Below are 27893 nucleotides of genomic sequence, written 5' to 3' on the forward strand. Positions count from 1 at the left end.
AGTACCAGAGACATCACTACAAGCATAAAACATACAGACATCACAATGACTCTAAACCCATATCTTTCTATAATAACACTGAATGTAAATGGATTAAATGCGCCAACTAAAAGACATAGGGTATCAGAATGGATAAAAAAACAAGACCCATCTATTTGCTGTCTACAAGAGACTCATTTTAGATCTGAGGACACCTTTAGATTGAGAGTGAGGGGATGGAGAACTATTTATCATGCTCCTGGAAGCCAAAAGAAAGCTGGAGTAGCCATACTTATATCAGACAAACTAGACTTTAAATTAAAGGCTGTAACAAGAGATGAAGAAGGGCATTATATAATAATCACAGGGTCTATCCACCAGGAAGAGCTAACTATTATAAATGTCTATGCGCCAAATACCCGAGCCCCCAGATATATAAAACAATTACTCATAAACATAAGCAACCTTATTGATAAGAATGTGGTCATTGCAGGGGACTTTAACACCCCACTTACAGAAATGGATAGATCATCTAGGCACACAGTCAATAAAGAAACAAGGGCCCTGAATGATACATTGGATCAGATGGACTTGACAGATATATTTAGAACTCTGCATCCCAAAGCAACAGAATATACTTTCTTCTCGAGTGCACATGGAACATTCTCCAAGATAGATCATATACTGGGTCACAAAACAGCCCTTCATAAGTTTACAAGAATTGAAATTATACCATGCATACTTTCAGACCACAATGCTATGAAGCTTGAAATCAACCACAGGAAAAAGTCTGGAAAACCTCCAAAAGCATGGAGGTTAAAGAACACCCTACTAACGAATGAGTGGGTCAACCAGGCAATTAGAGAAGAAATTAAAACATATATGGAAACAAACGAAAATGAAAATACAACAATCCAATCGCTTTGGGATGCAGCGAAGGCAGTCCTGAGAGGAAAATACATTGCAATCCAGGCCTATCTCAAGAAACAAGAAAAATCCCAAATACAAAATCTAACAGCACACCTAAAGGAAATAGAAGCAGAACAGCAAAGGCAGCCTAAACCCAGCAGAAGAAGAGAAATAATAAAGATCAGAGCAGAAATAAACAATATAGAATCTAAAAAAACTGTAGAGCAGATCAACGAAACCAAGAGTTGGTTTTTTGAAAAAATAAACAAAATTGACAAACCTCTAGCCAGGCTTCTCAAAAAGAAAAGGGAGATGACCCAAATAGATAAAATCATGAATGAAAATGGAATGATTCCAACCAATCCCTCAGAGATACAAACAATTATCAGGGAATACTATGAAAAATTATATGCCAGCAAATTGGACAACCTGGAAGAAATGGACAAATTTCTAAACACCCACACTCTTCCAAAACTCAATCAGGAGGAAATAGAAAGCTTGAACAGACCCATAACCAGCGAAGAAATTGAATCGGTTATCAAAAATCTCCCAACAAATAAGAGTCCAGGACCAGATGGCTTCCCAGGGGAGTTCTACCAGACATTTAAAGCAGAGATAATACCTATCCTTCTCAAGCTATTCCAAGAAATAGAAAGGGAAGGAAAACTTCCAGACTCATTCTATGAAGCCAGTATTACTTTGATTCCTAAACCAGACAGAGACCCAGTAAAAAAAGAGAACTACAGGCCAATATCCCTGATGAATATGGATGCAAAAATTCTTAATAAGATACTAGCAAATCGAATTCAACAGCATATAAAAAGAATTATTCACCATGATCAAGTGGGATTCATTCCTGGGATGCAGGGCTGGTTCAACATTCGCAAATCGATCAACGTGATACATCACATTAACAAAAAAAAAGAGAAGAACCATATGATCCTGTCAATCGATGCAGAAAAGGCCTTTGACAAAATCCAGCACCCTTTCTTAATAAAAACCCTTGAGAAAGTCGGGATAGAAGGAACATACTTAAAGATCATAAAGGCCATTTATGAAAAGCCCACAGCTAACATCATCCTCAACGGGGAAAAACTGAGAGCTTTTTCCCTGAGATCAGGAACACGACAGGGATGCCCACTGTCACCGCTGTTGTTTAATATAGTGCTGGAAGTTCTAGCATCAGCAATCAGACAACAAAAGGAAATCAAAGGCATCAAAATTGGCAAAGATGAAGCCAAGCTTTCGCTTTTTGCAGATGACATGATATTATACATGGAAAATCCGATAGACTCCACCAAAAGTCTGCTAGAACTGATACATGAATTCAGCAAAGTTGCAGGATACAAAATCAATGTGCAGAAATCAGTTGCATTCTTATACACTAACAATGAAGCAACAGAAAGACAAATGAAGAAACTGATCCCATTCACAATTGCACCAAGAAGCATAAAATACCTAGGAATAAATCTAACCAAAGATGTAAAAGATCTGTATGCTGAAAACTATAGAAAGCTTATGCAGGTAATTGAAGAAGATATAAAGAAATGGAAAGACATTCCCTGCTCATGGATTGGAAGAATAAATATTGTCAAAATGTCAATACTACCCAAAGCTATCTACACATTCAATGCAATCCCAATCAAAATTGCACCAGCATTCTTCTCGAAACTAGAACAAGCAATCCTAAAATTCATATGGAACCACAAAAGGCCCCGAATAGCCAAAGTAATTTTGAAGAAGACCAAAGCAGGAGGCATCACAATCCCAGACTTTAGCCTCTACTACAAAGCTGTCATCATCAAGACAGCATGGTATTGGCATAAAAACAGACACATAGACCAATGGAATAGAATAGAAACCCCAGAACTAGACCCACAAACGTATGGCCAACTCATCTTTGACAAAGCAGGAAAGAACATCCAATGGAAAAAAGACAGTCTCTTTAACAAATGGTGCTGGGGGAACTGGACAGCAACATGCAGAAGGTTGAAACTAGACCACTTTCTCACACCATTCACAAAAATAAACTCAAAATGGATAAAGGACCTGAATGTGAGACAGGAAACCATCAAAACCTTAGAGGAGAAAGCAGGAAAAGACCTCTCTGACCTCAGCCGTAGCAATCTCTTACTCGGCACATCCCCAAAGGCAAGGGAATTAAAAGCAAAAGTGAATTACTGGGACCTTATGAAGATAAAAAGCTTCTGCACAGCAAAGGAAACAACCAACAAAACTAAAAGGCAACCAACGGAATGGGAAAAGATATTTGCAAATGACACATCGGACAAAGGGCTAGTATCCAAAATCTATAAAGAGCTCATCAAACTCCACACCCGAAAAACAAATAACCCAGTGAAGAAATGGGCAGAAAACATGAATAGACACTTCTCTAAAGAAGACATCCGGATGGCCAACAGGCACATGAAAAGATGTTCAACGTCGCTCCTTATCAGGGAAATACAAATCAAAACCACACTCAGATACCACCTCACGCCAGTCAGAGTGGCCAAAATGAAGAAATCAGGAGACTATAGATGCTGGAGAGGATGTGGAGAAACAGGAACCCTCTTGCACTGTTGGTGGGAATGCAAATTGGTGCAGCCGCTCTGGAAAGCAGTGTGGAGGTTCCTCAGAAAATTAAAAATAGACCTACCCTATGACCCAGCAATAGCACTGCTAGGAATTTATCCAAGGGATACAGGAGTACTGATGCATAGGGGCACCTGTACCCCAATGTTTGTAGCGGCACTCTCAACAATAGCCAAATTATGGAAAGAGCCTAAATGTCCATCAACTGATGAATGGATAAAGAAATTGTGGTTTATATACACAATGGAATACTACGTGGCAATGAGAAAAAATGAAATATGGCCTTTTGTAGCAACATGGATGGAACTGGAGAGTGTGATGCTAAGTGAAATAAGCCATACAGAGAAAGACAGATACCATATGGTTCCACTCTTATGTGGATCCTGAGAAACATAACAGAAACCCATGGGGGAGGGGAAGGAAAAAAAAAAAAAAAAAAAAAAAGAGGTGAGAGTGGGAGAGAGCCAAAGCATAAGAGACTGTTAAAAACTGAGAACAAACTGAGGGTTGATGGGGGGTGGGAGGGAGGGCAGGGTGGGTGATGGGTATTGAGGAGGGCACCTTTTGGGATGAGCACTGGGTGTTGTATGGAAACCAATTTGACAGTAAATTTCATATATTAAAAAAAAAAAAATGGCAAAAAAAAAAAAAAAAAAAAGGACTGGAAAATTTTGCTACCAGGTAGAGGTCATTCTAGGTAGCCACCAATATAACTTCTACTGAGAACTAATAAAGAATGCTGGCTTGGGGCACCTGGGTGGCTCAGTCAGTTAAACATCTGACTTCAGTTCAGGGCATGATCTCATGATTTGTGGGTTCGAGCCCGGTGACGGGCTCTGTGCTGACAGCTCAGAGCCTGGAGCCTGCGTCAGATTGTGTCTCTCAGTTTCTCTGCCCCTCACCCACTCACACTGTCTCCCTCTCTCCCTCTTTCTCAAAAATAAACATAAAAAAAATTATGCTGACTTATTTTTTAACTCTTATTTATGAAATATGAGCATTGAGAACTATAGCTATGTTACAACACTGTAAATATACATTATCTTAATAGTCAAAGCTACAGATCACCTTTATGAGGCTAACTTTTGTTTCTAAGAACTCCTAAGTTCTTAGAACTCTTTTTTTTTTTTTTAGTTTTAGAGAGTGAGACCATTCATGAGAGGGGGAGAGGAGCAAAGGGAGAGAAAGAATCCCAAGCAGGCTCCACACTCAGCGTGGAGCCCGATGCAGGGCTGAATCCCACGACCCTGGATCATGACCTAAACCAAAATTAAGGGTCGGACGCTCAACTGAATAAGCCACCCAGGCGCTCCTGCTGAGAACTCTTAATATCAGAAATCACTGCATAGTAAAAATATTTTCTAGTCTTAAGATAGCTGTTCTCAAACTTTGAAATTACCAAGCAGGTAATGAGGTTTGAGATGCAGATTTCTGTCCTCCCCCCCCCCAACATTCCAATCACATTTATTAGTTCTGGGTGTGATTTGTGGACATGCATCCCTGGTGATCTTAACTCAAGCAGTCCTTTCACCAACCTTTGAGGAATAGTATCCTTTCTGTGTACACAGTACCCAAATTAATTAGAACCCAAGCCTGCTTTCTGAACCTGTTTCCATAGCTGTAAAATGAGGATAATATTGCACATCCCTGTTGCTGAGATTAAAGCATGTAATCTGAAGGCACAAAGTACAGTATCTAGCCCATATAATATGTTAAATGTTAATCTCCCTTACCTTCTCCTCTTCTTAGCCCATGTATGAATGCTACTTCCTATTATTCTATTATTAATATTAAATACCTCTCATTGAGAAAAGATATGTATTTTATTTAAAAATACATATAGCAATAACCATGTTCCAGGCTGTTTTCTATTTGTATAAATATCAGTGTTCTTAATCTGATGTTATCCCAATCACCCCAAGTCCCATTCAAGAATGTAAAATTTTAGGGGTACCTGGGAGGCTCAGTCAGTTAAGTGTCTGACTTCGGCTCACAGTTTGTGATCTCACAGTTTGTGAGTTCGAGCCCTGTGTCGGGCTCTGGACTGACAGCTTGGAGCCTGGAGCCTGCTTTGGATTCTGTCTCCCTCTCTCTCTGCTCCTCCCCTGCTCATGCTCGCTCGCGCTCTCTCTCTCTCTCTCTCTCTCAAAAATAAACATTAAAACATTTTTAAAAAGAATGTAAAATTTTATTGCCTTATTATAGTGGTTTCTTAACTTCATTTCAGTTTGAAAATCACTGACCCACTGGTCACTTCCTTACTGCTCACTCTAGAAGTTAAGACACATCACCACTGGAGTGCACTTTATCAAGGCAATCTTACTCTTCCCTGTAGTCTGTTGGAGCCCCCTAATAGTTTGTCCCCCTTTCAGACTTCCCCACCTTAGTTTCATCCTCCTGGGGTTACCCTTCCCACTTCTCATTCTAAACTCCAACCTTCTAATGTCATCATGAGGAAGCTCAAAAATTCTGTCTTCCTTCAGTAGTCTCAGGCAGAAAGAGCTTTCCTTTGAATTGTGCAGTATTTGTATACATAACCCTATCTCAAAGGAGCTCAGATTGAGTCATATTGTCACCTTGGAGGTTAAAAAAATAATAATAAAAACTTCAAGTGCAAATGATTAGTAAACCACTCAACTGGATTATGCTTATGTTATAAAAGAGGTTTTCATTTTAATTCAGCTTTGTTTAGGTTTAATTTAAATATGAAATTTATCCATTTTAGTCATACTGTTTGATGAATTTTGAAAAATGCATATAGTAACAACCACCACCACAAAGGTGTAGAACATTTCTACCCCCAATGTTCCATCCTGCCTCTTTGCAGATAATTAGCTCCCTCTAACCCTAGTTACCACTGACAAACTTAAAAAAAAAAAGAAAAGATAAAGAAAGCCTATTTATTTATTTTGAAAGAGAGCAAGTGGAGTAGAGACAGAGAGAGAGAGAGAGACAGGAGAGAATCCCAAGCAGGTTCCTCATGGCCAGCGCAGAGCCCGATGTGGGGCTCAAACTCACAGACCGTGATATCATGACCTGAGCTGAAATCAAGAGTTGGATGCTTAACCTACTGAGTCACCCAGGCGCCCCACCACTGACAGGCTTTCTGTCACTATAGTTTCACCTTTTCCAGAATTTCATATAATGGAATCATACATTATGTTGTCTTTTGTGCCTAGCCTCTTTTACTTAGCATAATGCTTCTGTGATTCATCCACGTTGTTCCATTTATTCAGTTTTATTGCTAGGTACATTGTATGTATATGATTATGTCACAATGTAATAATAAACAGTTTCTAGTTTTTTGCTATTATAAATAAAGCTTCTATGAACATTCATGTACTGTTTTTTATGTATCTATGGTTTCATTTCTCTTGTGTAAAATAACTAGCAATAGGATTTCAGAGTTGTGCGGTGATTGTTTAATTTTATAAAAAATGTGAACTTAGAGTTCTAGTTGTGCTACATTCTTGCTTGATAATTGGTATTATCAGTCTTTTTTATTTTATTCATTTGAATGGTGGTATAATAGTATCTCATTGGGGTTTTATTTTGTGTGTCATTCATATATCTTATTTGATAAAATGTGTTCAAATTTTTTCCCTATTTAAAAAAACCAGATTGTTTGTCTTATTGTTGTAGACTTGTAACAGTTCTTTATATATTGTAGACATAAGACTTTTATCAGATGTTTGTCTTGTAAGTATTGCTTCCTAGTCTTGGACTTGCCTTTTCATTCTCTTAACATCAACTTATTCAGCCACATGGATCTTTGTTAGGTCTTCAGTTTCGCCAGACCTTTGCGTAGTAGTTTCATTTCTGACTTAGTTTTCTATCTGTGTCATCATCTTTGCATAACTAATTTCCATTCTCAAAACATTTTATATATTTCTATAAGCTGCTTTCAATTATTTTTAGAAGATGAGGCATAAGTACAATTTTTAAAATGAAGGGAAGAATTGAAACAGGAAGTTAGATAGAAGTAGACAATCTGAGGGAAGTATAGTTAAAAAAAGTAAACTGTGTTGATTATTTTAATGTACCTTCTGAATTTCCTGTCTAAAAGTTAAAAGGCTTATTTGTATTTTATATCTTCTAATATGAGAAATTTATTTTAGGTTTTCTTACAAAAATTTTTGACATTATTGAACTTAATTTCAGTTAGGAATATTATCAACTTGATTATCTAGTCTCTGGTAAACTAATGAACTCACTAATTTATATGTGTGGTAGGCAGCTTCTAAGATGGCCCCCAATGATCCCCTTCCTTTAAGTATGGGCTGGATTTACTGACTTGCCCCTAATAGAATGTGGATTCTGCTTGGGCACTGTATTAGCATGATGACTCATTCTGGGGCAAGCAGCTGCTATGCTGTGAGACAGCCCTGTGGACAGGCCTACCTGCATGAGCTTAGAAGCAGATTTTTGAGACGTCAACAACCACGTTTAAGAACTTGGAAGTAAATTCTCTATCGGTCAAGCCTTGAAATGATGGCAGCCTTGACTCACAACTTGATGCAGCCTCCTAAGAAGTCCCGAGTCAGAACCACCCAGCCCAGAACAACCCAGAAAGCTGTTTCTGATTTCTAACCAACAGAAATGATATAATAAATGTTGTTTTAAGCTACTAAATTATAGCAGCAATAAATAATACCTATTACATCCCAAAGCACAGCATATAACACATCCAAAACTATCCTCATTCTAATTCTTCAATTTTGTTGGTTTTATCTAAAGACTAGGAGCAAAATGAATGCAAATCTATAACAATAGTTTGTCTGTAGGTCTGTTTGGTATCATGAAAAATTTTTTTTTGATTTTCACCAAATTTTGAGACTATGTTTGGGATGGTATGAATTAAAATATAAGCTTCCACAAACCTCAGGAGGATGGGGTTTCTCGGACAGGTGGTCTTACTCTAGAGCAGTTGAAACAGACACAAGAAGCCCTTGAAACTATTGATTAAAAGACACAAGTCTCATGTATTAAAGCACTTGAGCCAGAGAAAACCAACTCTGGTTTAAATGAATACCCTTTCTCCAATCAAAAGTCACTAAGGAAAAGCTTCAGAACTGCAAATATTGATTGCAATACAGATGCTTCTCTATGTAGCATGCACCCAGGTGAGTGGAGAATGGTAAACTCTCCCCAAAAATGGCACAGACCATCTGATATACAGAATGGTTCAAATTCAATAAACATTTATCATGTATACTGAGTGTCAAGGACAGAGGTTGATTACTAGTCTAGAGGAACATATAGTCTGACACAAAAATGAGACTTATATGTTTTAAAATTAAGATTATAAAAGTTGGATATTATATTAGTTTAGTCAATGTAAGAAATTACTATAAATTTAGTGATTTAAAACAAAAAAATTACTTTCTGACAGTTCTGGAGGTCAGAAGCCCAGAATGGGTACCACTGGGCCAGAATCAAGGTGTTGACAGGGCTGCGTTCTTTCTGCAGGCTCTAGGGGAAAATGTTTCTTTCCTGTCTCTTCAATCTTCTAGAAACTGCCCATGTTCTCTGGCTTGTGGCCCTTCCTTCCATTTTCAAAGCCAGCAACAAAGCATCTTTAAATCTCTCTAACTCTTCTACATTCAAAGAACGCTTGTGATTAAACTGAGCCCACCTGGGTAATAAAGGTTACTCTCTTAAGGTTACTGTAAGGTGATTAATAACCTTAATTTCATCTGTAATCTTAATTCCCCTTGTCATGTAAAATAACATATTTACAAATTCTGGGGACTAGGACATGGACGTCTTTAGAAGGAAGGGACGTATTCTAAATACTTCAGATATAGTCCAGATATAGTCCTAAAATCACAGTATTTAAAACAATTTCCAACTGTTCCTCCTAGTCTGCATAAAATAGTCTCAGAAGATTAAAATGCTAGAAAATACAGCCTGTGATTAACCTGGCACTAGAATGCTGAATGGGATTTCTATGACTGATGATTAAGATAGTAATACAGAATATAAACCTAAATTATGACAAGTCAATAGAGATCTTGAAAGCATTAGCTCCTGAAGTACACTCCAATGGCAGCATTCTCTCGGCACTAAATGGCCTAATTTGTAATTATTATTTCCTCTTATAATTCAAGGTGACTTTTGATGTCCTTTCTTAAGACTACTAAATGATCACATGGGGCACCTGGGTGGCTCAGTTGGTTAAGCATCCATTCGGCTCAGGTCATGATCTCGCAGTTCGGGAGTTCGAGCCCTGTGTCGGGCTCTGTGCTGACAGCTCAGAGTCTGGAACCTGCTTGGGATTCTGTGTCTCCATCTCTCTCTGCCCCTTCCCCACTTGTGCTCTGTCTCTCTCAAAAACAAATAAACATTAAAAAAGATTTTAATAAAAGACTACTAAATGATCACAAAGTTAAAAAAAAAAAGTAAGAACAAAATCCATACTGATGAAAACTACTTTCTGTTCTTAATGTAGCAAAGTCATCTACTATACTTCCCCTCCCTACCCAACCCAACTCCTGATACTCTTTGAGCTACTGTCTTCTTCCCTTTAGCACTTAAAATCTTCCAATAGTCATCTATACTTGTATCCTTTACTTTCTTGTAGCTTTATTTTTTTACAAATGCCTCTTTCCTTCCCTTCACTTTCACATTAAAACGCCAAGGATTCCCTCAACCTTCCTTCCAATCACTGAAACCCAAAGGTCATTCCGGTTCCTTGAATACTCAGCAGCATATCTAACTTTGGAGACTTGTTTGATAATGTCTCCTTTAAATTCTCCTTTGATTGAACATTTTCCTTCTCACCCTTGACAGAGCTTCCAGAGAGTCAAACGTAACTAGCGTGTCAAGATGTTGACACGCTCAGCCTTGAAGCAGCTGGGTGGGACCCAAGCCTGCCAAAGCCACTGGCGCGGGTTACTTCCGGCTTCCATCAGACTTTCCTTCTTCTACCCCAAGGTGCTTTGCAAATATTTTCTAATTGTATATGACATTAAAATGTTGAAAAGTACCATCTCCTAAAGACATATAGTCCCCGACTTACGATGGCTGGACTGACGATTTTTGGAATCACAATGGTGTGAGAATGCTATGCATTCAGTAGAAGCTGCCCTTCGAATTTTGATCCTTTCCCGGACTAGCAACACGTGGTACCATACTCTCTAGTGATGCTGAGCAGCAGCAGCAGCAGCAGCTTCAGCTCCCAGTCAGCCTTACAATCACGAAGGCAAACAACCTGTACACTGAGAACCATCATGTACCCATACAACCATTCCATTTTTCATTTTCAGTACAGGATTCAATAAATTACATGAGATATTCAACAGTTTATTGTAAAATAGGCTTTATATTAGTTGATTTTGCCCAACTGTAGGCTAATGCAAGTGTTCGGAGCACATTAAAATAGGGGAGGCTAAACTATGGTGTTCAGTGGGTTAGGTGTAGGAAATGTATTTTCAAATTACACTATTTTCAATTTACAGTGGGTTTATGAGGATGTAATTCCACTGTAAATTGAGGGAGAGCTGTACTTTCTCTAGGCTTTACCCTTTATCCATTCTTGTTTTTTTCTGGCTTCTGTGGGACTATTCCTTTTAACTTGAACATTCTTAAAAATCACGGGAGGTACTTATTAAAATGCAGAGTCCTGAAACATACACCCAAGGATTTTTGATTTATTGTATCTGGGGCATGGCCCAATAACCTGCATTTAAGCAAGGATTTCTATTAACTCTAATGCAGACATTCCAAGAACCTCACATGAACACTAATTAAACACTAATCTATCCTCTTCAACCATTTCATCAGGAACTTCTAAGTTCAATTTCTGCTTGTTTTGATACAAATGGTCTCCATTTATTTTACAAATATTTGCTGAATACCTATGTAAAAGGCACTGTGCCAGGCAGTGGGGATAGAGAGCTGATCTTTGTAGGGCTAAAGCCAATTTTCAACTTCATATTGGCCAAGACATTGTAATACTTTCCAAAATACTCAGGAGTATAAATTACAAATAATGATAAAGTAATTATTGGACATTTGCCTATTTCTATCCTGGTAAGTCTTTAACCTAACATTTCCAACACTTTTTCCTTAGCCTTTCCCCCCCAACTTTTTCCTTTCTTCCTCTTTACGTCCCTGTTTCTATTAAAGGCACAGTCATTATTCTCCAAGTCGTCCAAACTCAAAACTTCAGGAATGGGCTGGATGTTAGTTGGGTTTTTTATCTGTCCTGTGCGAGCTTCAAGAGACGAAAAGGGTGAACTCTGGTTCCATAGGAAGAATAAAGAAGATGGCAAGTGCCATCAATCTCCCTCTACCAAGAAAAGCTGAGGTTGGTTTGCTTCTTAATTATCATTACTTCTTGAATTTTACTATTTCTTTTCTGGATTCTAACATCTATTAATTTGACCACAGTAAATTTTTAGTAGTCATGTCTAGATTTCTTTCTCACTCAAACAATGGGCATCTGGGCACACAAATCTGACCATTTCTCATCACTAGTTTGAGGATGTTGCTTCATTATCTTCCTTACTTAGTGTTAAGAGAAGTCTGATGACAATCTGGTTCTCATTCTTTCTAAGGGAGCTATACTCTCTGGAAGGTCTATGATTCTTTATATATTTTTTTAATGTATCAAAATTACATTATTATTGGTCCAGGTATAGAATTTAAAAAATATATCCTGTCAACCCTCAAATTTCCCTTTTCAATATGTGTTCTAAGGATTTCAGTATTTTGTTAGTTTCAGAAATTGCTCTCAACATATTTCTTTGCATATTTGCCATTCTATCCATTCCTTCCTTGTAGAACCTTGAACTCTCTGTGATTTTGTCCTGCATATTGGAAGAAATCCCTTGGCTCAGTTTCCCATGTTACTAGTCTTTGTGAAAATTCTCCTTATCTCATTTTTGTTCATTTTAAGATCAAAAATTTAATTTCTGGTATCTCTGGTTATTTTTAAATGACTGCACTATCCTCTGACATATGTAAAGTTTTTCACATTCAATACATTTCAACCTCTTATCAACTGCCTTTCCATACTTCAGACACTAGAAAGCTTAAGACTTGGGGTACCTAGGCGGCTTAGTTGGTTAAGTGTCCAACTCTTGGTTTTGGCTCAGGTCATGATCTCATGGTTTGTGAGTTTGAGCCCTGCATCGGGTTCTGTACTGACAGCGTGAAGCCTGCTTGGAATTCTCTCTCCCTCTCTCTCTGACCCCACCTTGCTCTCTCCTCTCTCTCAAAATAAATAAATAAAACATATATATATATGTGTGTGTATATATATATATATACACACACATATATATATATATACATATATATATATATCCAGACACACATATATATATATGTGTTAGCTTAAGACAATTTTGTGGACTCTACAGCAAAGTTTCTGGATTTAGGTTCTGCCACTTACAGGCCATTATCTGAGAATTGGAAGGTAGAAGTGCAAAAGAGTCTGTATGTACTATTCTCTTTTTTGGTACTCATGATCACAGAAGTACACAGTCTTTCCGTAGCAGTGTTAGCAGAACTCCAAGTGTCTGATCACTAGAGTTTATGAGTATTGGGGAACAGGAAAGGGAAATCCATTTTGCCAGTATGGGTCCTAGCAGGGACACCATGGCTTTGCAGCCAGCAGCAGTAGCAGCAGCCTTCCAATTCAATAATTCCTAATGGGAGAATTGGCTATTACGCCCTTGGTGGTCTAGATCTGTGACTTGGCTTTAGGAGTCATTCTTGAAAGTTTAATCTAGAGTCTGTTTCTTAAGCCATCACAACGATTCTCTAAGCTGTTTAATGTCCTGTAATAAATTCTTCCTAAAGTTTCTTCCTAAAGTCACCAGAGTAAATTTGCTTTCTGCAACTGAACTAATGTAGGTATTTACTTTCGTCAGCTTTAATCCCATTCCAGCACTTCTAAGTAGTATTGACTATTCAAACTATTTTATCATTTTTCTTTTAAGTACTCTTCACTATCTTCTTTTCTACTTTCTTTCCCTCAAAAAGAAGGCATAGGTTACCATTATTGAGAGTCAATGGAGACATTTTTTAAAAATTCATGCTAAAAATAGTCTTGTTATTTGTGAAAGCCTTCTTTATAAGTAGACTATTGGAAACAAAATAACATACAGAAAAGATTGCTTGTCTTTTCCACTAGATTAAAAGCTTCTTGAGGAAAAGGAACAGATCTCTCTTGTTCACTCCCTGTCCAAAATTACCTAGCACACAGAGGTTTCTTTACTGATGGAATAATGAAAAACGGATAGGAAAAAAGTCATTAAAAAACTTTTCAGCACTTCTAAAAAGAATTTAAATGGAATATTATGCAACCTTTAAAAGAGCAAGGCAGATGTTTATGTGCTGACATGGAAGGATTAGCAAGATATACAGTATACCTCCATTAGCAAGATATGTAGTATACCTCCATTTGTACAAGAAGTTCATGCATATATGCTTATAAATATATAGCATATATCCCTGGGAAGCAATGCAGCCAACTGGTTACAGTGGTTGCATGCAGGGAGGGTAACAAAGGACCAGAGGTGAGAGGGAGTCCTTTTTTTTCCTGGTCTCAATAAGCCATGTTATTGAAGGACAACACATACGGAAAAGTGCACATATCATAAGCATAAAATTTACTGAGATTTTTCCCCATCTTAACCATTCTTAAACACACAGTTTAGTGTTAAGTATATTCACATCATTGTGAGGAGGGAGTCTTTTGTCCATGTATTCTATACATTTTGAGTTTTTGCCAAAAGCATGTATTACATATTCCAAAAACACCTTTTTGAAAATGCAAAGCACCTAGATACTTTATAAAATAAGGTATTAATTACCAAATGTTGGATGTTACTGAATTTTAAGATTTAAAAAGTTTTAAAAAGTTTTAAAAAGTCTTATAGTGCATACGTAAATATGGAAAATTGATATGAGAAAAGACTTCTGTAATTCCAAATCAAATGAAAATGTTCACTCCAGGCTGTATAAATGCGTTTTTCTTTCTTAATAGTACTAAAGCTTATCTCTTGGCAAATCCCACTAAAATGCTGTAAAATAAAGTATGCCAATTTATCTTATTCTGTGAAAACCCTAAAGTTATTAACTTGTCAAAGTTTATAGTGAGATGCTGTTAAATTTTGTTTAATAAATTAATATTTCCCAGATGTTATTAATTAGGCATTAGTTTTAAAAATATGCTAAGGCAGAAACTGTACTCCAAAACAATATGTAGTTGTGAGGCCTTTTTGCTTTAATTAAACTTGGGACATAATTCCAGAAAATGAATGTAGAAATTTATTACACAGAATGTTGTGAATGATTGATTCTACCATACACGGTGCAAAGGTGAGTGCTTTTAACTTATCTAAAGGATTTTTACTGTGCTTAAGTAAATTAGATCACTGCTTTGCAGTTCAGAAACACAACATCTAAGCAGTGAAGTTTTACTAAAAATAACAAGGTGTCAATAATCCCATAATCACAATTTAATCTTCTCAGAAAGCAGTGCCATTGCCCAGGTACACTTGATAATATTACAAAATATTAAAAATAAAAAGATGAGGAGCGCCTGGCTGGCTCAGTCAGGAGAGTGTGTGGCTCTTGATCTTGGGGTTAAGTTTGAGCCCCATGCTGGGTATGGGTAGAGATTACTTAAAAATAAAATCTTAAAGGGGCGCCTGGGTGGCTCAGTCGGTTAAGCGTCCGACTTCAGCCCGGGTTACGATCTCGGGGTCCGTGAGTTCAAGCCCCGCGTCGGGCTCTGGGCTGATGGCTCAGAGCCTGGAGCCTGCTTCCGATTCTGTCTCCCTCTCTCTCTGCCCCTCCCCCGTTCATGCTCTGTCTCTCTCTGTCTCAAAAATAAATAAATGTTAAAAAAAATTTAAAAAAATAAAATAAAATCTTAAAAATAATAAGTAATAAATATTGTCTACATGAACCTATACGGAGGTTATATATGAGAGTATTTCCAGACTGTTTTATTCTACAGATCTGTTTATTCTTGCCCAATATCAAATGAGTAAAGAGACAGTTAAACAGAAAAATATAGCAGAAAAATAGCAGATCCTCTACATACCTTACCAACATGGTAATTTCCAACCATCTCTGCATTAGGACCACTGCTGGTCTAGATGATTGATAACCACTTTACAAAACATGTTTGACAAATCCATATGCTAAAAAATTGTAACATGTTAGTACTCTTACTTCTCCATTTACTCTCCTGCCATAACTCTCTTATCCTTTACATACCGATCCACTTGGTAACACTACTCTATTTTCCAGCCTCTTCCTTGCTCACTGACAAATTTTATGCAAAGTCCTAAAAGAAAGTGTTTTTTCCAGTGTGTGCAGGTTAAGGTTACTCTTAATGAAACAGAATACAAAAAATTTTTACAGGAAAATTAAACTATTCTTAACCAAATCAGTAAATGAATCGCTCAGGATGAATAGTCGTTTTAGATAAATGATAGGTAGTAACTTAAAAAACACAGTTGTACCAAATTCACTCAGAAAGTAAAATAAAATGAAGACCCCAGACATTAGCTTTATTTAGATAGTATACATATTTCATCCTTTCCAACTAAAAACACACTAACATAATAAGAAACAAACAAGTAAAGATATCATACATACAATGCAGGAAAATATCATAAATTAGGTAATTTTTCCATGAATTCTTGTGGCATTTTTAGTTTGGGATTTCTGTCTTATTGATAAGAGTGATAGGCACAGAAAATTAAAGAGACTACTATTCCTAAATTTTCCACCTGTTAAGGATTTCAGAATCACTATTTTAATAGTATAGGCAACTAGCATTATAAGGAAGTTGTAACAATTTAAAAATTAAATACATCAATTGTATACAATGAGCACCTTAGGTTTTAACACAATGGAGAGCAGAAAGGGAGTTGTTTTATGCTTCAAAAAACAAGATATGAAGATCAAGTTAAGTTCATAATTAAAGAATCAGAATTTGGTGTCTGGATCTTCCACTTTTTACTTAAAAGAACAGAGTTTCAAGTCGTTTTTTTTTTAAACATTTATTTATTTTTGAGAGACACAGAGAGCAAGTGGGGGAGGGGCAGAGAAAGAGGGAGACATAGAATCCGAAGCAGGCTCCAGGCTCCCAGCTGTCAGCACATAGCCCAACACGGGGCTCGAACTGATGAGCCGTGAGATCATGACCTGAGCCGAAGTCAGCCGCTTAACAGACTGAGCCACCCAGGTGCCCCAAGTTTCAAGTAGTTCTAAGACCCATAAATGAGTTGTCTAAGAAACGATTTTCTAATTCTTAGCTCAAAATCTAGGTTATTCCAAAATATTTCATATCTAGATGATACTTAATGTCAGATGATACCAAGTAATTGGAATTCTTTTAATTTTATTACATGTGATATGGTACTGTGTTTATGTTAGATGACCATATTTTTCAGAAATGTATTTGGAAATACATAGGGGTTAGATGACAAGAAATCTGAATTTGCTTTACAATACATTAGAGACACCAGCAGCAATAGAGACAGATAAAGCAGGTATAAATTTTGAAATTCTGGGTGACAAATACACAGAATTGCTTTTTAAGTTTTTTTAAGTTTATTTATTTTAAGAGAGAGGGTGAGTAGGAGAGGGGCAGAAAGAGATAGAGAGAGAGAGAGAGAGAGAGAGAGAGAGAGAGAGAGGGAGAGAGAATCCCAAGCAGGCTCCACACTGTCAGCACAAAGCCCATCTCAGGGCTCAATCCCATGAACTGTGCATAATCATGACCTGAGCAGAAAATCAAGAGTCAGATGCTTAACTGACTGAGCCACCCAGGTGCCCCAATACACAGTATTGTTATACTTCTGTAGTATGTGTTTGAAATTTTTCATTAAAAAAAATCTTAGAAGAACAAAAAGAAAAAGAACTATGTGGAGTTAAAGGATTTCACACTACCTGATGTTTTAAAGTGGATGATCCAAAAGACAGTCCTTTTGCTTAGAGCTCTATATTCACTGGATATTTACAGCTTAGAACATGGGTACAAGTGTAGATATTAAAATATTCATTCTTATTAATATGCAGTCACTTGAGAAAACCAGTCAACTTTCCCTTTAGATATGTGGATGAGCTTGAACTGCAATGAAGAAAAATACTTCAGGGGTGCCTGGCTGGCTCAGTTGGTTAAGAGTACGACTCTTGATTTTGGCTCAGGTCATGAGCTTGTGGTTCGCGGGACTGAGCCCGCCGTGGGGCTTTTTGAAGACAGCACAGAGCTCTTTGCAGACAGCACGGAGCCTGCTTGGGATTCTCTCTCCTTCTCTGCCCCTCTCCCACTCATGTGAGCACACACTCTCTCAAAATAGCCTTAAAAAAAAAAAGAAAAATACTTCAGAGAATACTAGATTTTGTTCTGTGAATAAGTATTTAACAGCTATTATTTTCCTATAGAAACAAAATTTAGTAAGATTTATTATTCTGATTGCATTATAATTGGGCTACAAATTCAATAACTAAATGTGGCTCATTTAATATGTTGTCCATATCTCTTTATTTAAATAAAGTAGATATATTTATATATAGAACAACTGTTAAAAACGTCTTTGTTTTTTGAGTGACATGAACAAAAGGCTGTCTGTTGGAAAAAGCATTAAGACAAAATTGGGCTCACAGTCTGGCTTTTGCACCTGTCCGAACCATTCAGGAAGAAATCTGGATGGGCCCTCCCTGAAGTGAGTTCAATTCTTGTCTACCCAGAACAGCAGCTGCTCAGAGATAAGACTTTAAAAGGTCTCTTGTTCAACCTTAAATTCTTTTTTATTAAAGCCGAAATCTCTTGTGGTAGCAAGGAGCTATTTTATGATTTTAAAAATTAACCTAATGCAGAGTTTGTTTTCTCAGGTGAGAAGTCAATTGTTTTTCTATTTTTCTACCTATTCATATTATTCTCTTGAACACTGATGTTTCATTCTAGGAAAATAAATTGGAAATATGATGAAGCCTTATAAAGTTCATATATTACAAACTGGTCATTTCATATACATAAACTAGTTTAAAGTAATAATTTGAAACGTGGTCAAAGATTTATACAAACGGGCACCTGGGTGGCTCAGTCGGTTGAGCATCCAACTCTTGATTTTAGCTCAGGTCATGATCCCAGAGTCATGGGATCGAGCCCCATGTCGGGCTCCATGTTGAGTGTGGAGCATGCTTGAAATTCTCTCTGTTTCTTTCTCTTTCTCTCTCCCTCCACTCCCTCCCCAACTTGCGCTCTCTCTAAAATAAAATTTTAAAAATATTCTTTGTCCATCCACAGGATGCAATACTTTGCAGACACTAAATTCACGCTTTAAAGAATATCTAAAGACTAGGAAAATGATTGTGGTATATGTTAAGGAAAAGAGTGTATTTATGACCATAAAGCTTTGTTCTAATATTGGAAAATATTTTTCACATATGGAAAATGGAAATGAAATGCACCAAAATGATAGTAGCTAAAATCTTGGTTGCATGATTTCCTTTACCAAACCTTCTATAGTTTTCAGATTTTCCATGACGATACATTTTCATTTAAATAAGAAAAAATTTACTTATGCTATTATGATGGCCATACTACCTCTTTTAAGATTGCTAACACAAACCACAACCAAACAGAATGATGTTTGGCACCAAATGTACTTTTTCTACTTCATATTATTTATCTATCACAAGCTAGGAAAAATAAATTTTTGCCCCCTGACCAAAATTAACTTAACTCAGACTGGGAATAATTTCTTTTTTTTTTTAGATTGGGAATAATTTCAACATAAAAGGCTTTTTTAAAAATATTTATTTTTGAGAGAGAGAGACAGAGACAGAGCATGAGCAGGGGAGGGGCAGAGAGAGAGGAAGACACAGAATCTGAAGCAGGCTCCAGGCTCTGAGCTGTCAGCACAGAGCCTGATGTGGGGCTTGAACTCACAGACCGCAAGATCATGACCTGAGCCAAAGTTGGAAGCTCAACCGACTGAGCCACCCAGGCGCCCCAAAAGGCGTTTTTTTAATGGATAACATATTTTACTTCAAAATAAGTTCCTGTTTTTAAGACTCTCTCTCTCTCAGGAATGTGTATATATATATATATATGTATGTATATATATATATATATGGCCAGTTACAATTTTATTTGGCCAGTACAATAATATAGTAAAAAGGAATATATTTTTCTTTAAACATATGGGTCTCAGATAATTGACACGGCAGTTCCATTCATCAAGGGAATGCCTTCCTTCCACTATACACAGTGATGGTAAAAAAGTTATCAGCAGATTGTTACTGCTCTCTTGATAACAAAGAAATGTTCCCTAGTTCCAGTGAGGTATACAGGTCCATAAAGAAAATCCAAGTGATCCAAGTTTTAACACTAGAAATAATGCATATTACACTCAAAAGAGAATCTTGAGGGTTTGGGCCATGACTTCTACAAATTTATAATACAGTCCACAGCATTAGGCATATAATAGAAACCTAAGAAATATTTGAAGAATGAATTACATTTCCATAGGCAAGTCTTTATTTCCCCACTGTTTAGAAGCACAGTTTAAAATGGTGATGTGGCAGAAGCCTTTGATGTTAAAAGGGTTGTAGGAACGACTATGGCCTCTCCCATCCTTTAAGTACTCCCCTACTTCTGTGTGGATTTTTACAATGTTTACTGATAAAACCAAGCATTATATGATTAGATGCTACCAAATGCCATTTCTTGACCCAGCAACTATGTCATAATCATGTTATGCTCCTTAGCTCCTAATTCGATGGTTTGTACCTAATGAACCACAGAATGCCCCAAAAGTCTACCTTAGAAATTCTTTCAGTTCAAGGCTCATAGTGTCTCATTCCATCAAATATGATCTTAAAATCTGTGAAGTTCATTTACAATATCTATATTAAATATCTATATTAAAATATTTCTGAGAACAAACTTTTAGGTGCTAAAAATCACAATAGCTGTTAGGTCTTAACATAAAATGGGATCCTGAAAATCCAAACCTTAACCCAAACATTCATTGTTCACAAAAGCTTATTTAGAAAGGTGCTTTTGTTTTATTGCCTGTTTTATGACAATATTCTTATTCAAGAAAATATCAGTCAATGAAATGTCCATGGAATGTATTCACTTTCAACTCAGTGACTAAATCAAAGCCAGGGTTGGGCTGCCTGGGTGGCTCAGTTGGTTAAGCAGCCAACTCTTGATTTCAGCTCAGGTAATGATCTCACAGTTCATGAGTTTGAGCACCATGTCAGACTCCATGATGACAGTGTGGAACCTGCTTAGGATTCTCTCTCTCCCTCCCTCTCTGCCCCTCCCTTGCTCACGCATGCTTACTCTCTCTCAAAAATAAACATTAAAAAAAAAAAGTCAAAGCCTTCAACTTCCTTCAACTACCTCCAAAGAGCAAAATGATTTTTTTTTATTTAAAGAGATTATAGATATGTAAGTTTTAGCTCTTACTGAGAGCAAAGAGATGGGAAGAAGTAACATCCTGTGAAAATATGTAGGAGTTCTTTGACCAAAGACTGGTCATAACACATATGGTGCCCTAAAGGAAAGGCTAACTATTTATTATTATTATTTATGTTTATTTATTTTTGAGAGACAGAGAGAGACAGAGCATGATGGGGGGGGGGGGTGGTGAGGCAGAGAAAGAGGGAGACACAGAATCCGAAGCAGGCTTCGGGCTCCAAGCTGTCAGCACAGAGCACGACGTGGGGCTCGAACTCATGAACCGTAAGATCATGACATGAGCCAAAGTCGGATGCTCAATCGACTGGGCCACCAAGGCACCCCGAAAGGCTAACATTTACAATTAAAACTAAGGCCAATAGAATTGCCAACTTGTTTCTGAGCCTTTAATATCTAACGGCTGATATGTGGTAACATAGCTGTTCTTTGTAGACTTACATGATCAGAATTTCCTTCTGTAGTTCAGAAGATTCAAAGTTCATGTTTCTGCACAAAGTAGACCTATATACCAGATATATGTAAACTTCTGTACTAAATAATCAATGCTTTTAGAATACAGTATAGATGCCAAAACCCTTTTAACCTCAAATTAATTTTCCTGTCCATACATACGTATTTCTATTTCTTATTAAGCAAACATAAGTGAGAAGGGAAAGTGACATTCTTGAAAGCAAACTGCATGCCAGAAATGCCAGTTTTCAGCTTTTATGTTCTGACCCAAATTACAAGTATTATTCAGTTAAGAAGGAACAGCAATTTTCACTGAATCTCAGTTTTGCAACATCAGATATTCCCCCCCCCAAAAAGTTCCAAACATATAATAAAACACTAAGCTTCAACATATCACTTTTAAAGTTTCCTTCTAATTTTCTCATGAAACATTTAAGACACACCATTTATAGTAAACATTGAAAATGAACATATTTGGAGGCACCTGGGTGGCTCAGTCAGTTAAGCGTCTGACTCTTGATTTCAGCTCAGGCCATGATTTCAAGATCATGAGATCAAGCCCTGAGTCAGGCTCCACGCTGGGCACGAGCCTGCTTAAGATTCTCTCTCTATCCCCACTCTCTCTTGCACTCTCTCTAAAAAATTAAAAAATTAAAAAAATTAAAATGAACATATTTGAATCAAGACTATAGATTTTAATTGTTTTTTTAACTCAAATCTTTTAAACATTTGACAATTTGATTACAGTATTTTACCAGTCTCAAATTATTTAATAATTCTAATTTTATATCCAAAAAGTATTTTTTGTTTGCTCACTTTTGAATAATTAGCAAATTAGACTGTGTGCTTATATTGGTATCCTTGATACTGAACTAATGGTTATTTAGACAATGGTAGTGTTCAAAGTAGGGAGTGTCAACATCAACAACAGCATATGTTGAATGCAAATACTTTCAGCAATCAGCTAAATACCAGATTAACTTTAAAACAGTGTAAAAGGACACCAGATTATCATTAAACAATATTTACTGAATACTTTCTACATGTCAGACATTAAATTAGCAACAAAGGACCCCAATGACACATAATGTTAGTAATAGGGCTAATATTTGTACAAAAGATGGTGGGCATAGAACCTTTCTGTGTTAAGGTCAGTGGATGATTTGATAAGGAGTCTGCCATCTTTATGAATTCCTTATGTCTGACTTATATTGAGTAATGGATATTCATTTTGTTTGGGGTTGGGGTCAAGGGGACGTGTCAAATGACAGATTACTGGAAATAAATAGGAACTCACATTCTCTTTCTTCTTTACTCCCCTACCCACCCAATTATGTTTACTCTTTATATAGTTAAATGTGGAGCAACGAAATAATAAGCATGCATCTATTTTATAAAGTTAATTACCATAGTTTTATCCTCAATTTATATGAAACGGCTGCCTGCATTTGAAAAAGTCTATGGAGAGCTATAACTGATGGTCCTTTCCATCCTAAGCATGGAGAAGAGTGTTCTTTGATGTATGCCTACTATTTGTGATCTGTTACTATTTCTGACCCTGACTCTTGGGTTCATTGCTTTTGCTCAGACAGTTACCCAAGAGTTTAAATTACACTTTTGCGAGACGTTTTAAAGAAGGTACTAATTATACACTCATGGTTTAGTTAAGGCCATTGCTCTTTTTGATATAATCAAGGACATAATACAACTCAAAAGTTGTCTACCATAATCTTCTTAACTGTTACCCATTGTACTGCTGTCACAATTACTTAGGAACCATTTCAACAGCTCAACTAATCTATGGATATATTTAGTCCCTATTCTCAGAGGCTTTTACAAAAGGAAATCATAATATAGCACAAAATTTAAAATTTGTTAGAATGACATTAATTGTAAATGTCCCAACAGCTCCCAAACAAGTTAACTACAACAGCACAATAAATTTGCCTGAATCCATACACTCCTTAATTTTAATGAATAATCTTTAGAATAAAATATTAATCATTATATTTTTCTATGTTAATCATTTCATCTTTTTTACCATTAATTATCCTTTCAATTATTATTTTCATGTTATTTGGTTTAAAATATTACTAACACATTTAAGCCACCATGATATTTTTTTTAAAAAACAATGAAACAATCTATGTAGTAAACTGTCAACATTTTAAACTTCTTAAAAAATGTCTCCAAGTTGCATAAAGAATTTAATTGATTAAAATAAATTAGGACACCAAGTCAAAATTCAAACTGGCAAAACATTTGGGCAAAAAAGTATCACAAATCATCCTGTCTTGGGAATTCAACTAGATTGTACTACTTTTATATAATCGCCAAAGGAAGAACTAAAAAAACCCACAGGCAACCTACCCACCCCCAAGAAAACTACATTATAATGAAGTAACTAAGTTCTGGATGCCTTCTTCCTAAGGCATCACATTAATTCACTTGGGACTGTCCACAGGGTTGATGCTTGTTTACCTGCGGTGTTAAATGCACCCTCTGCTTCCCTGTCCTATTTGCACTTTGACAGAAAAAGGAGTCCCTTTACAAACAAGCCTAGCTTTGTGACAAAGCAAGCAGAAACAAACCAAACAGTGAACATGGCAACTTCCAACCACTCCGTGGTGAGGGACAGCATAACTCTCCAACTTTCTTGTGCTCTCATAAACACATACTATGAAAAATGCTATTTTAAAAATGTTTCCCTTTACAAACAATTGCCATCTTGTAAGACATTCCCTGCCCCTCATTTGGGATCGAAACAGGTGTGAAAAGGGTCCTCTAAGCATAATTCTCACCAGAAATTCCACCTAAACGGCAGTTACCGTCACCTGCAAAGCTCTGCGGCTGCCAAGGCGGACCTCTGAACGCGGGAACTCGCTCGGGCACCCGAAGTCCAGTGCCAGGGGCCGGCTCGCACCTCTCCCCACCTCACGCCCCCAAATCCTTGTCTCTCCTCCCTCGCACGTCCCCAAGTCCTCTCCCTCCCCACGGCCCCCCAATCTTCTCCCCCCATACACCCCCAAGTCTTCCTCTCTCTCCCCCAAGCCCCCCCAATTCTTCTCTCCCCAATCTCCCACACCCCTAAATTCTCTTCTCCCTTCCCTCTCACGCCCTCGAGTCCTTTTCTTCTCCAGACCGCCTCCCGGAGTTAAATTCCCTCTCGTCCTCTTCAGAGTTTTAACTCGCTCTTGTCCCTTAAAATAGCTCCCTTCAAGATCCCTGAATTCCCGCTCAACCGTGGGCTCCCGCCCCTCCCTCCCCACTCACGAGAAAAAGGGATCATCCTCAAAGCTGCTGCTCAGCATCCCGAACATCCCGGCTCCGTCACGGGCGGCGGCGGACGCGGACAGGTTGGAAAAGGATGTAACTCGCCGCGGCCGCGACCCGAGCCAGCCTTCCCCACACAGTCAACGCTTCTCTCCCGGCTGCGAAGGCGGTGCCCGCCGGGAAAGGCGGTGCATGACGCCGAGCTGCTTTCCCATTGGATGCTGTTATCTTGACGTCACCAAGACGAGGCGTGGAACAATGCGCCGTTGCCATGGCAACTGTAGTCAACACAGTGGAGGCGAGAGGTTTGGCTTCCCTCCAGTCAGGCAGCCCTTCATGAAGACTCCTGAGGGACGAGATAGCTTGTTCCTTGGAACAAGGAACACAAAAATTAGACCACTCTCTGTGACCTTGGGCAAATCGTCCTCGGCATTTGGGCTGGATGGCTTCCAAAGATCCATTCACTTGCTGCATTTTGTGATCCACAGGAGTCCTATGCAAAAACACTGTGGTAGTTGGTCAAAAGCTGGGCACAAATAATGAGAAAAAATGTGCAACAAGTTTTTGAGTACAGTTAATAAATAATGTACTCAGTGCTTGAAAGAAATGAGACTTATCAAGTTTCACAAACTTATTTGCCTTTTGTGAGTCTAAAATTCAACAAAGCAATATTTCCCAAAGTGGGAATGCTTGTTATATGTAGATATGGCATTTCAAAAGAAGATGAGAGAGTTGCTCTCGTTTTGGTCTTCTTTCCAGTCTCCATTTCAAGGCACAAGTCTCACTCTGCTACTAATATGTCTTTAATACGTCTCCAGAATTCCTTAACCTAACAGAGTAGACCCAGTCATAAGGCCTGAAGCAAGCCCCCATATCCAACTAAAATTCCAGTACTATATAGTTTTGTTTTAATTGTATCTACATGTGAACCTTCTGTTTATGGCAAAGGAAAATGGTTTTAAATTTAAAACAGTGCAATACATTAATAGCTAGTGTCTACAAATGTAACTGAAAAAGTGAGCTAACTTAAAGAAATAATACAGGTGGGATTCGGACATGGTGCAGGGGAAGGATGTAGGACAGTGGTACTCACATTACTGAGTTTTGGAAAACACTGTCCTGAGACCTTCCACTAGTCTAAAGGCAGGTGGAAGAGAAGGTAGAAGAAAAAGAGGACATTAAAGAAAGTGAAGAATGATAAGAGTATAAGAAGAGATGCACTTTGTATGTCTACCTTAAATACAGTGCGCACCCCAGACTCTTTAGGGGGCTGTTCTGTGGAGACAGAGGGCCATCCAGGGCTCCACAGGGCTTCCTGGGACCAGGCCAGAGAGGTGGCACTCTTCCAGCATGAAGAAGCATGCAGGACCTGATTTGGAGGTGGCAGGAGTGCTCAGAGGTTATTTTGGGAGCTGGAAATTTAATCCTTTGGACCTCTTACCTCTCCACCTTTAGCCAAGTTCGCTGGCAGCCTCCTTTTCCTGAGACTGGTGGTGTGAGGTAGGGCAGATTTTACGCTGTCCAAGTTAAGATAGCGTAGCCCTTCCAGGAAGAGGATATTTTCTTCTCCTCTGGCCTCAGAATGAAGTTCAAAGAGCACATACATGTTAGAGATTTTATAAATTAGTTTCACGGTAAAAAAAAAATGTTTTAGAAGACTTGAAATTATTTTCTCTTTAAAATAGTACAACCCAAGATGTTAAGGAGGGACAGGGTTTTTAAAAATCTAAAAACAAAAACCCCCTTAAATGAAATGGGGTAGATTATTGGTGATAAATGATAGTAAGTATTAAAATAGCTTTGGATTAAAGTCGAATAAAGCTACTTGGAGGAAAAATTTCCCCCTTGTTTCCACTGGGGTTTTCCTTAGGCCCACATTGTTAAAACATGAAAGCTTTATTCCAGGCACAGGTTAGTGACAGAGTTACCTGGAGATCCAAAAAGCAATTTGGGCCTAACAGCAAATGCTTTAAAAAAACATAATAATAATGGAGAAGAGTTGAAGCTGAAGAGACCTCATAGTTTCAGACCTGATGTGTAAGATATGGGAAATGAAAGAAGTACGAGAGGATGAATTTCCCAACAGGGAGCAGTAGAGGCTCGAGCAGGATTACAGGGGAGAGGGGCCTAGATTTAACTATAAATAGAATCACAATAGCTAATTGTAAGCACTTCATGTGCATTAACTCATTGAATCCTCACAAGATTTTTGTGGAGTAGAGATGGTTTTTATATTCAGTTATAAGTGAGGCAACCAAGAAACAGAGAGGCTAAGTAAATCGCCAAGATTCACACAGCTAGTTATTGAACAGGGATGGATTCCTGGCACTTTCCCTCGTGTGGCTGGTCGCATGAAATGTGGGTGACTGGTCACACTGAAAGATGCAGGATGAAAGCAGGTAATAATTTCTCAGAATCATACTGACAAACTAAATAGTGGGTCCAAACTAAAAAGCATAAGATTCAGTGGAAATATATTTAAACCAACAATTCAATTTTTATAAATATTTATTGAGGGCCTACCTTGTGTTAGGCACTGATCTAGACACTAAGGTATTGGAGAACAAAACAGACAAAAATCCCTGTCCTGGAATTTATATTCTTGTAAGAGCGGAATAAAAATAAATGGCATTGGGGCGCCTGGGTGGCTCAGTCGGTTAAGCGGCCGACTTCAGCTCAGGTCATGATCTCGCGGTCCGTGGGTTCGAGCCCCGCGTCGGGCTCTGTGCTGACTGCTCAGAGCCTGGAGCCTGTTTCCGATTCTATGTCTCCCTCTCTCTGACCCTCCCCCGTTCATGCTCTGTCTCTCTCTGTCTCAAAAAATAAATAAAGGTTAAAAAAAAAATTAAAAAAAAAATAAATGGCATAGAAAGTAGTATGTTAAAAGGTGATAGGTGTAAGGGGATGGACTTGTGAATTATGAATGGGAATTCTGTGTAGGACTCATCGAGAAGGTAAATCTGAGAAGACTCAGTGGAAGAAAATGGACATCTATCAGAAAAACACTCCAGGCCAACGCAAAGGTCCTGAGGTAGCATGTGTATGTAACATGAGGTAGTCTGGTGTATATATAACATACGATCTATTCATATGTCCAGAAATTTACCTTCAGAGGAATGAGATGAGCTAAGTAAAGTGAAAATTATGTTTTGGGATAATAGCTCCTATGTATACGTCCCTATGTTCCAGGCACTGCATTAAGTTCTTTACATACATTTTC

General features: G+C 37.8%; 1 protein-coding gene across 5 annotated transcripts in view; it reads right to left on the reverse strand.

Annotated features, from left to right (window-relative positions):
• The window catches only part of MLF1 (myeloid leukemia factor 1), a 42098-nt gene extending 17247 nt beyond the window's left edge, over positions 1-24851 (reverse strand). For 2 of the 5 annotated variants that reach the window (XR_006207344.1, XM_042955954.1), the window contains exon 1: positions 24674-24850. Coding sequence is in view for 3 of the 5 variants with exons in the window: in XM_042955954.1 (XP_042811888.1) it covers positions 24674-24720 (47 nt within the window). In the remaining 2 variants the exon portion in view is untranslated. Of the gene's footprint in view, positions 1-8360; positions 8380-24673 lie in introns of those variants that run through there. The other 3 variants (XM_042955952.1, XM_042955951.1, XM_042955953.1) reach the window with 2 other exon arrangements.
• Between the last annotated feature and the right edge of the window lie 3042 nt (positions 24852-27893).

The sequence above is a fragment of the Panthera leo genome, chromosome C2 (assembly GCF_018350215.1).
Source record: "Panthera leo isolate Ple1 chromosome C2, P.leo_Ple1_pat1.1, whole genome shotgun sequence".
In the NCBI taxonomy this organism is placed as follows: domain Eukaryota; kingdom Metazoa; phylum Chordata; class Mammalia; order Carnivora; family Felidae; genus Panthera; species Panthera leo.